At 48.5% G+C, this 10,503-nt stretch overlaps 1 protein-coding gene across 2 annotated transcripts in view; it reads right to left on the reverse strand.

Moving 5' to 3' along the window:
* ccdc175 (coiled-coil domain containing 175) overlaps positions 1–6,434 on the reverse strand; it is a 136,069-nt gene extending 129,635 nt beyond the window's left edge. For both annotated transcript variants that reach the window (XM_080202795.1, XM_080202794.1), the window contains exons 1-2: positions 6,354–6,434; positions 5,287–5,372 (exon numbers count right to left, since the gene is read on the reverse strand). In XM_080202795.1, coding sequence (XP_080058921.1) covers positions 5,287–5,372; positions 6,354–6,417 — 150 coding nt within the window. In that variant the 5' untranslated portion in view covers positions 6,418–6,434. The remainder of the gene's footprint in view (positions 1–5,286; positions 5,373–6,353) is intronic.
* Positions 6,435–10,503: the final 4,069 nt, after the last annotated feature.

The raw sequence follows: 10,503 nt of genomic DNA on the forward strand, positions 1-10,503 counted from the left end.
TGCCATAATATACAATAATTTATTTTTACAAAGCTGTATCCTGCAACAAGTTATCATCCCAACATGCTTTTCATACTTTAAAGTACTCCCTTTCCATAAGGAATTAGTTTGTTTTGTGTTGGATTTTGTGGTGCAACACGATCAAATGCATTAAACTGTAAAACAAAAACATTTTTGTCCAGTTATTAGTGTAGATTTTGAGTTTGCATTCAACTCAACATCCCATCTGGATTCCCACACTTCCAAGGCAAACGTTAGGGAAAACTCAGAACTAACCATGCTCTAGCACTGTGAAGCTTTTGTTACTCACATCACTCATCCGTCATAAAAGTGGAAGAGGTTTTGCTATATTCTAATACAAAAATATTATACTGCTATCAATGACATTTATGAGATGAGATTACAAATTCAACTCCGAGTACAGAACTGTTTATGTCAGGAATGAATATCATATAGGCCCTGCAGGATTCTCTTTTAATTTTAAGAAATTGAACTTCTGAGTTGCCCGAACCTTTTTTAAATTTTTAAATATGCAGTATGCAAAATTGTCACATTTCCCATATTACAACCGTGACTACAATTCACATTTTTTATGGCTGTAAACATTTGCTCCATCTGGTGGCCATGAAAGGTGCTATGTAAACTCATGCTTTTTTTTCCCCTTTTATAGAACGTAATAGCAGCAGGAGACAAAAGACCTGCAAAACCTGCTCAATCATTCATGCAAGCATGATTGATCTTCCGCATCAATTCTACTTTTGTGCCAGCTCTTAGCTTCCCTCAATTTTCTGAGACTTCTTACTAACTGTCTTGTTATAGTTTTTTTTTACAGTAAAATTCTTCATATTTCAATTTCTTTTACTTTGTAAAAATAATTTAAAGATAGAAGCAACCAGTAGCTTGTTCTCTATTTGTTAATTTTTACTGTGGAATCATAAGGTGGCATTCATAGAAACCATGTATAACATCATAAGAATAGGCAATCCCCATTTCCCTGCTTAAACACAGGTTAAGGGGTAGTGACCAAGAAAAATACCGGATAAAAGGGCATAATGTTCCAAATAAATGATAAAGTATCTACAGGAAGTAGAGTGAAAATGGGTAATCATTCTGTTTTCCAAGTGTTGAATCAATGTTGTCAGGAAATTGTTTCAAAACATTTGAATGTACCTTATTGATGGTGAAGACATTTACTTATTCTGTCATGGGATGTGGGTATCACTGGCAAGGTTGGTGCATATTCCCCGTTCCTAATTGCCCTCAAAGTGGGGGCTTTCAAAAGGCAGTTAAAAGTCAATCACATTGCTGTGGCTCTAAAGTAGCATGCAGGTAAGGATAACACTTCTGACATGTTTCCATTTTCCTCAACTGAGGGCACACCCTTTCCCCCATTGTGGTTGACAGGGCCCTCAATTGTGTCTAACCTATTTCCTACACTTCTGCCCTCACCCCTTCCCCTCCCTTCCTGAACCACAATCGGGTTCTCCTTGTCATCTTTTCTATCCCGCCAGCTTCTGTATTCAAAGGATTATCTTCCACCACTCCTTCCAACTCCAACTAAACACATCTTCCCCTCACATCCCCTCCCTTGTCAGTATTCTGAAGGGACCATTCCCTCTGGAACACCTTGGTCCACTCCTAACACATCATCCCTTTCAAGTGCAATTGTGGGAGGTGTAACTCTTGCCCCTTTACTTCCTACTCATCACAGCCCTTGGTCCCAACTACTAACCACTCCTTCCAAGTGAATCAGTGATTTACTTGTACTTCTTTCAACTTAGTCTACTGTATATCTTGTTCTAATGTGGTCTCCTCTGTAGTGGGGAGACCAAACACAGACTGGGTGATCAGTTTGTGGAACACCTTCACTCAAGTCTGCAAGCATGACCCTGACCTACCAGTCGCTTGCCATTTCAATTCACCATCTTTCTCTATGCCCACATTTCTGTCCTCAGCCTACGACGATGTTCCAGGGAAGCTCAAAATAAGCTGGAGGAACGGCACCTCATCTTCCAGTTAGACAATTTACAGCCTTCTGAACTCAATATCAAGTTCAACATCTTCAAATCTTGAACTCGGTTCTCCAGTTTGAAGATCCTTCCCCACTCACCTGGTGCCATGTAGCATTGACCTTCATTCTGCTGTACATACCTACTCTGGATCAATCAATCTTTGCCTTTGGTTTCATGACATCTTTGTCATTTAATCTCCTCTGTCCTCTATGTTTCACCGCTTTTTCAACAGCATAAAATGTGAAATAACTCTCAAGGCCGATGCCCCTTAAATCCAGATTTATTCTCAGATGGGTACTTCGCAATACAAAGTATACACTCTGAGTGCCGGTAACCCAGACACTCCACAGTATGCACTCCAGCAGGGCTCCAAGATAGATCAACATTAACAGCCTCAACCAGGGAGCTCATATTCTAAAAGGTCCACCTCATGGAGTTTGTTAAAGTCATTACAGCTCAGCTCTTCCCTTCTAGATCCGAGGAACCTCAGCAGGTTGTTCATCTTGAGGGCCTCTTGCAGGGTTTCAATGCCAGTTCTGGTTCTTCTAACTCTGTGTCGGAAGTAGAAGGGGTGTGGCGGACTGGAGCTCACCTTTTTTTATTTTGAGTACTAAGGTACGGGTCCACTCCCTTTATTGGGTGGCAAGGGAGTTGATGCAGCTAGGTCGGCCATATCCAATTCAGACTCCAAGGTTCCAATGACCGGAGACCGAGAGCAGGAGCAGGCTGGTCCCAAAATTTTTTCCAATGTTCCCAAATGTGCTAGGTATAAATTGTTTCGGCATGGCCTGGAGTTTAATGGTTTTTCAATTTCATAGGATAGTATCTCCCACATGGACTTTGTGGGGAATTGGTCCTGTCCTTGAGTCAACTGTGCTGTAGCCACGATGGGATAATAGCCTGGCTTAGGATGGCAAACTTGGAGCCCCGGAGTAGTATGCCATCTTTCATGGTCAGCTGCTCTCTCCGACTCCTGCATAGGTGGACTGTGGGCTGCAATAGCCTTTTTATTTCACCCGTCAGTGCTAGCTGTTTCAATTTTGCGATAACCAGGTCTGTGTGTCCACAATTGAATATTATTTGTTGCCACAGGGAGAGTTTTCAAAAGTTCATTGTCATCACGGTCGCGTCCATTGGGGATACCACTGGTGGGGTGTCTGCTAACAGTAGCTGACTTAAGGCATTTGTATTGGCTATACAGTCTCCTGGATGATGTTCCAATTGAAAATTGTACGCAGCCTATAAAGTCCACCTCTGGATTTGTGCCTATGCTATGAGCAGCTCTGCCTCACCCTTCTTTAGCAGGCCTAATACTGGCTTGTGGTCCGTGAAATGACAAATTTTCGCCCATACAAGCACTGGTGGAATTTCTTAACCCTCCCTTTTTAATGTGGGCTTACTTGCATTCCGTGATAGCCAAAGTCCTGGAAGTGTATGTAATTGGGTGTTCATCTCCATTTGGCCACCAATGTGCCAATACCACCCTACTTCCATATAGGGATACATTGTAGGTTAGTAGTAATTCTTTCCTGGGATTGCAATATTGCAGAACATTCAACGAGGAAAACTTTTGCTTTACTTTGTTGAAAGCCAAGAATTGACTGGAAACCCACTCCCAAGTCTGATCTTTTTTGCTGTAATGGGACCAAGTTGGAGTCAAGGTTGGGTATAAATTTCCCATAATAAGTTACTGACCCCTGCCTTGGAAAACCAACTTAGAACTTCCTCAAGGTTCTCTACATGATCGTTATTTGTTTTCCTGTTATGAGGACGTCATTCAGATAAGTAGCCATCTGAGGCAGACCTTGTAAGAAATTCTCTATCGTTCGCTGGAAAATTGCGCAGGTGGAGGATTCCCCAGTTGGCAATCTAGCGTATTGGTAAAGGCCTTTACGAGTATTAATTGTTGACTGTCTCCGGGAATTTACATCCAGCTGTAATTGTAAGCACGCATGACTCATATCAATTTTTGGAAGTTCTCCTGCCAACTTCGCATCTAAGTCCTCGATCTTAAGGAAATCCCTGCAAAGGCAGACTGATCCATCCGGCTTCAAAATTAGTACGACTGATGCTCTCCATTCCGCAAATTGGACTGGTTTGATGATCCCTTCACATTCAGTCTCTGGATTTCAGTTCCAATAGGGTTCAGTTCCATAAGGCAAATGGTACTGGCAGCTCTTTTTCTTCTTTGATAATTCCTACGCCTTCCTGGAAAACTTCAGGGCATTAAGTAGGACTTGTACTAAGGCGGCCATTATCTAGCTGAAAAATGGTGAGCCAATTTAGGTGGACCTCTTGCAACCAATTTTGCCCTATTAGGTTTGGGCCCAAGCCCTCCACTACAAGCATGGGTAAGTGAACCAGTTGCCTTTCATTGGAGACAGAGACAGAGGTTATTCCCACAATTCACAAGGGCTCCCCTGTAGAGGTTCTCTGTCTTGCTGAGGTCTTGATAAAAATTAAGGGTTGGAGTCCACAGAGAATTTTATGGAACTCTGAATCTTCAACCACCAATATGGCTGCACCTTTATCGGTCTCCATTAGTATCAGATATCTGTTTGACTATACACTTATCTTGATTGGGTCTAATTTGGACATTGCTATGCAACTTAATTGTTCCACATCAAATGTAGGTGGGCCATCCAGAGCATGAATTCTCCTGGATACTGGCCTGTGGGTTGTTTTTCTAAATCCAGATCTCATAGGGCTCCTTTGCTATTTTGACTCCACATACCAGCTACAATTATAATGCAATACCAGGCAAAATTCTAAAGGGACTTGTGATTGTTTAGTCACAGTTTTGCTTTGTTTTGGGGCTGTGCTGTTGGCAGGCCTAGAATTACATGTATCTAGATGGTTCCTGAATGAGGCTATGTAATTGCTTGCACTTAAAATGGGTGAGTCTGAAGACTGGTTCTGGTCCTATCTACACCAGCCGAGAGCAAATTGTTTGTTTTTGATGAAGGAGCAGTGTACATGATTCCAAATAAACCTGTTCGACTTTAACCTGGTGTTGTGAGACTTCTTTCCATTTCTCTTAAATTAAACAAACATTTCTGGAAAAAAACATGTCAGCCCATTATACCGCCCTGTGTGAGTTCTTAATGGTTGGCCAATTATCATATTTTTAAAGACTGCCAAGCAGTTAAAAATATAATTGCAATGCCGAGGTGGGGTGCTTGAGCAGAACCTGCAAAAAACATGGCCTAAATAAAACAAGCTCAATCTAACCATATTAGTATTCAAACTTTAACAACTTCAGTTCCGATCTTACCAGTTGACTAACTCCTTCGACAATTTGTTTGAAGTGTCGAACAGTTTCACGACAAAAACAAACATTTTCGGTTTTCAGGTTTTTTTCTGAAAAACATTTGGACCAGTTTTGTAACGCTCACTACAATAAAAAAGGACAATAACATGACCGAGTGGGGAAACACGGCAGAATGGGGGGGGGGGCCGCCTGGGGAATGGGGGACATTGGGGTGTGGGGGAGCATGGGGGCCATGGGGGCGCAGGGGGAAATGGGGGTGCGGGGGGGAAGGGGGCATGTGGGGCATTGGGGAACGTGTGGCGGAATGAGGGGGTGCTTGGGGGAATGGGGAGCACATGGGGGAATGGGGAGCACATGGGGGAATGGGAACGTGTGCAGGAATGGAGGCGTGGGGGAATGGGGGGCACATGGGGGAATGGGGGGCACATGGGGGAATGGAGGCTTGTGCAGGAATGGGGGCGTGGGGGAATGGGGGCAGTATGAGGGAATGGGGGCAGTGTGGGGCATTGGCAGGGGGTGTGGAGGCATGGGGGAATGTGGGATCTGGGGGAATGTGGAACGTGGGGCAATGGGGGAGATCACGCAACAACAGGAGACAGGGAATCGGGGTACTGGGGGAACAGGGCAGGGGTCAGGGAAACGGAGCAATGGGGGGGAACAGCGAGCCAGCAGCAGGGAGGGAAAGAGCAACGGGCAGGAGTTGAGAGTCACGTTAGAGGAAGGCGCCGGGGAAGGAAGGGGTAGCGAGGAGATGGGGAAGGGATCGGGGAGGGGTGTTTCGGGATGCGAAAGGTGGGTCACAAGATATGGGGAAGGGGCGAGCAAAGAGATGTTGGTTGGGGAAAGGGGGTGTCACGGGAAAAGGGGGCTGCGGGAAAGGGGGGGTCGTAGGGGAAGGGCGGAATCGCAAGGGTGGCGAGTCGCGGGGGTGGGGGGAGGAGCCGCGGGGCTGGGGTGGGGGGAAGTCGCGGGAGGTGGGAAGGAAGCATGTTTCTGGAGGGGTTTTTTTTAGCGAATCTTCTCTCGTCCGTTGCTCCGGGCGCTGAGAGTACGACCGGGCAGCCGCTCACCGAGCTCTTGCAGACGCTCCAAGGCCACTCTAACGACAGGGAGCTGAGTCTCGCACTGCGCCATTGCCTGGGCTGCTCTGTCTCGCGCTCCGCCAGTAAACAACACCATGGCAACCGAAGCCGCGGGCCAACCGCCACCGCGAGACTCCAACCGCCACACCCTGCACCTGGACAACTGACCACATACCTCCACACCTTGCACCTGGACACAATGGCCACATTCCCCACACCCTGCACCTGGACACAATGGCCACATTCCCCACACCCTGCACCTGGACAACTGACCACATCCCCCACTCCCTGTACCTTTACACACTGACCACACCCCCCACACGCTGCCCCTGGACAATTGGCCCCAACCCCTATGCCCTGCATCTGGCCAACTGTCCATTATCCCCCACACACTGCACCTGGACACACTGACCACATCCCCCACACCCAGCACCTGGACAACTGGCCACATCCCTTACACCCTGCACCTGGACACACTGACCACATTCACTATACCCTGCACCTGGACAACTGGCCACATCCCCCCACCCTGCACCTGGACAACTGACCTCATCCCCCACACTCTGCACCTGGACACACTGACCACATGCCCCACACCCTGCTCCTGGACAACTGGCCACATCCCCCAGACCCTGCACCTGGACACATTGACCACATCGCCCACACCCTGCACCTGGACTTGATGATCACATCTCCACACCCTGCACCTGGACAATTGATCACATAACCCCCACACCCTGCACCTGGACACACTGACCACATAACCCCCACACCCTGCACCTGGACACACTGACCACATAACCCCCACACCCTGCACCTGGACACACTGACCACATCGCCCACACCCTGCACCTGGACACACTGACCACATCCCCCATACCCTGCACCTGGATAACTGATCACATCCCCCATTCCCTGCACCTTTACACACTGACCTCATCCCTCACATCCTGCACCTGGACAATTGACCACATGCCCTACACTCTGCACCTAGCCAACTGTCCATATCCCCCACACCCTGCACCTGGACAATTGACCACATCCCCCACACCCTGCACCTGGACAATTGACCACATCCCCCACTCCCTGCACCTGGACAACTGGCCACATCCCCTACACCCTGCATCTGGACACGCTGACCACATCCCCCACACCGTGCATCTGGACACACTGACCACATCCCCCACACCCTGCATCTGGACACACTGACCACATCCCCCACACCCTGCATCTGGATACACTGACCACATTCCCCACACTCTGCCCCTGGGCACACTGACCACATCTCCCACACCTTGCACCTGGACAACTGACCACATCCCTCACACCCTGCACCTGGACACACTGACCACACACTCCCTTACCCTGTCCCTGGGCACACTGACCACATCCTCCACACTCTGCCCCTGGGCACACTGACCACATCCCCTACACCCTGCACCTGGACACACTGACCACACCCCCCCATACTTGCATCTGGATAACTGACCACATTCCCACAGCCTGCACGTGGACAACTGACCACATCCACTACACTCTGCAGCTGGGCAACTGTCCACACCTTGCACCTGATAACTGACCATACCCTGCACCTGGACAGCTGACCACATCCCTCACACCCTACCCCTGGGCACACTGACCACACGCCCCCTTACCCTGCCCGTGGGCACACTGACCACATCCTCCACACTCTGCCCCTGGGCACACTGACCACATCCCCTACACCCTGCCCCTGGGCACACTGACCACATCTCCCACACTTTGCACCTGGACAACTGATCACATCCCTCATACACTGCGCATCCCCCCCCCTCAGAGATCCATCAGTCTTCTTGTCTCCACCAGCGATCCATCTGCGCCCCCTCCCCACCAAAGATCCATCTGTCTCCTTTCCTCACCAGTGAGCAATCGGGCCTCCCTCCCGCCCCACCAGAGATACATCTCATCCACTTCCCTCCTCCCCACCCGCCCCCCCAACCAACCCTGTGCCCCAGACAATGATCTGGCTTCACTCACCCCCACCCTCCCATCTCCAAACAACGATCTGGCCTCACTTACACCCCCACTCCCTCTGGACAACAGTCTGGTTTCACTCAATTCCCCCTTCCAAAGAATGGTTTCATCTCACTCACCCCTCCCTCCCAGAGGAATATCTGACCCACCTCCTGTTCCCTCCCCATCAGACAATGATCATCCATCCCCCACTACACCAGACAATGATCGGCTCTCCCCCCGCCGTTCCCACCAGAGATACATCTGACCTGCCTCCTCCTCCCCCCTGCCCAAACCAGACAACGATCTGGCCTCCCTCCCTTCCCCAACCAGAGAATGATCTGACCCGCCTCCCTCCTTCTCCCCACTACTGATCTGAGTCAGGGAGCCGTTGGAAGCTCTGAACGTGCTCTTCAGTAGCAGAAGCACCCGATTCAGACTTATATTTAGCAGTGGCACAGTTCAGGATTGGCAAATATGGTGGTAAAGTCGGAAGAGCTGATAAAATTGGGCAGACAGTTCATTAATTCAATTTAACTGCATGCATCTCGCGTTAATGGCCTCACACTTGACTTTACCACGTTTTCACGCCTGAAAACAGACACGACACAGTGGGAAAATCAGGCCCAATGTGTAGATAGTTTGAGTCATGTTGAGATCAAAAAGGAGGAGGTATTGGGGCTCTTGAGAAACATTAAGGTCGACAAGTCTCCAGGGCCTGATGGGATATACCCCAGAATATTGAGAAAGGCAAGGGAGGAAATTGCTGCAGCCTTGAGAGAAATCTTTGTATCCTCACTGGCTACAGGGGAGGTAGTAATAAGTCTCACAACACCAGGTTAAAGTCCAAAAGTCCAACAAGTTTATTTGATCGCAAAAGCCACTAGCTTTCGGAGCGCTTGCTGCTCCTTCATCAGGTGAGTGGAAGTTCTGTTCACAAACAGGGTATATAAAGCTCAATTTACAAAATAATGGTTGGAATGTGAATCTTTATGGGTAATTAAGTCTCAAAGGTACAGACAATGTGAGTGGAGAGAGTGTTAAGCACAGGTTAAAAAGACAGGACAGTTAGTGAGATTTTGCAAGCCCAGGCAAGTCATGGGGGTTACAGATAGTGTGACATGAACCCAGGATCCCGGTTGAGGTCATCCTCACGTGTACGGAACTTGACTATCAGTCTCTGCTCAGCGACTCTGCGCTGTCGTGTGTCGTGAAGGCCGTCTTGGAGAATGCTTACCCGAAGATCAGAAGCCAAATGCCCGTGACCGTTAAAGTGTTCCCCAACAGGAAGAGAACATTCTTGCCTGGTGAATGTTGAGCGGTGTTCATTCATCCGCTGTCGTAGCGTCTGCACGGTCTCCTCAATGTACCATGCCTAGGGACATCTTTTCCTGCAGTGTATCAGGTAGACAACGCTAGCCGAGTTGCAAGAGTATGTACCGTGTACCTGGTGGATGGTGTTCTCACGTGAGATGATGGCATCCGTGTCGATGATCTGGCACGCCTTGCAGAGGCTGCTGTGGCAGGATTGTGTGGTGTCGTGGTCATTGTTCTCCTGAAGGCTGAGTAGTTTGCTGTGACAATGGTCTGTTTGAGGTTGTGCAGTTGTTTGAAGGAAAGTGTGGATGTGGGGATGGCCTTGGCGAGATGTTCATCTTCATCAATGACATGTTGAAGGCTCCAGAGAAGATGTCACAGCTTCTCTGCCCAAGGGAAGTACTGGACAACGAAGGATACTCTGTCCACCGTGTCCTGTGTTTATCTTCTGAGGAGGTCATTGCGGTTTTTCGGTGTCAAAGCTGTTGATCGATGAGTCGAGCATCATATCCTGTTTTTATGAGGGCATCTTTCAGTGTCCAGCGGTGTCTGTTGTGATACTCTCATCTGAGCAGATCCTGTGTATACGGAGGGCTTGTCCGTAGGAGATGGCTCCTTTAACGTGTTTAGGGTGGAAGTTGGAGAAGTGGAGTATCATGAGGTTATCCGTGGGCTTGCGGTACAGTGAGTTGCTGAGGTGACCGTCCTTGATGGAGATGCATGTGTTCAAGAATGCAATCGATTCCGGAGAGTGATCCATGGTGAGTCTGACGGTGGGATGGAACTTGCCGATGTCATCATATAGTTATTTCAATGATTGTTCACCATG

Source organism: Carcharhinus amblyrhynchos, chromosome 14 (assembly GCF_965287045.1).
Source record: "Carcharhinus amblyrhynchos chromosome 14, sCarAmb.v2.hapA, whole genome shotgun sequence".
NCBI classification, from domain to species: domain Eukaryota; kingdom Metazoa; phylum Chordata; class Chondrichthyes; order Carcharhiniformes; family Carcharhinidae; genus Carcharhinus; species Carcharhinus amblyrhynchos.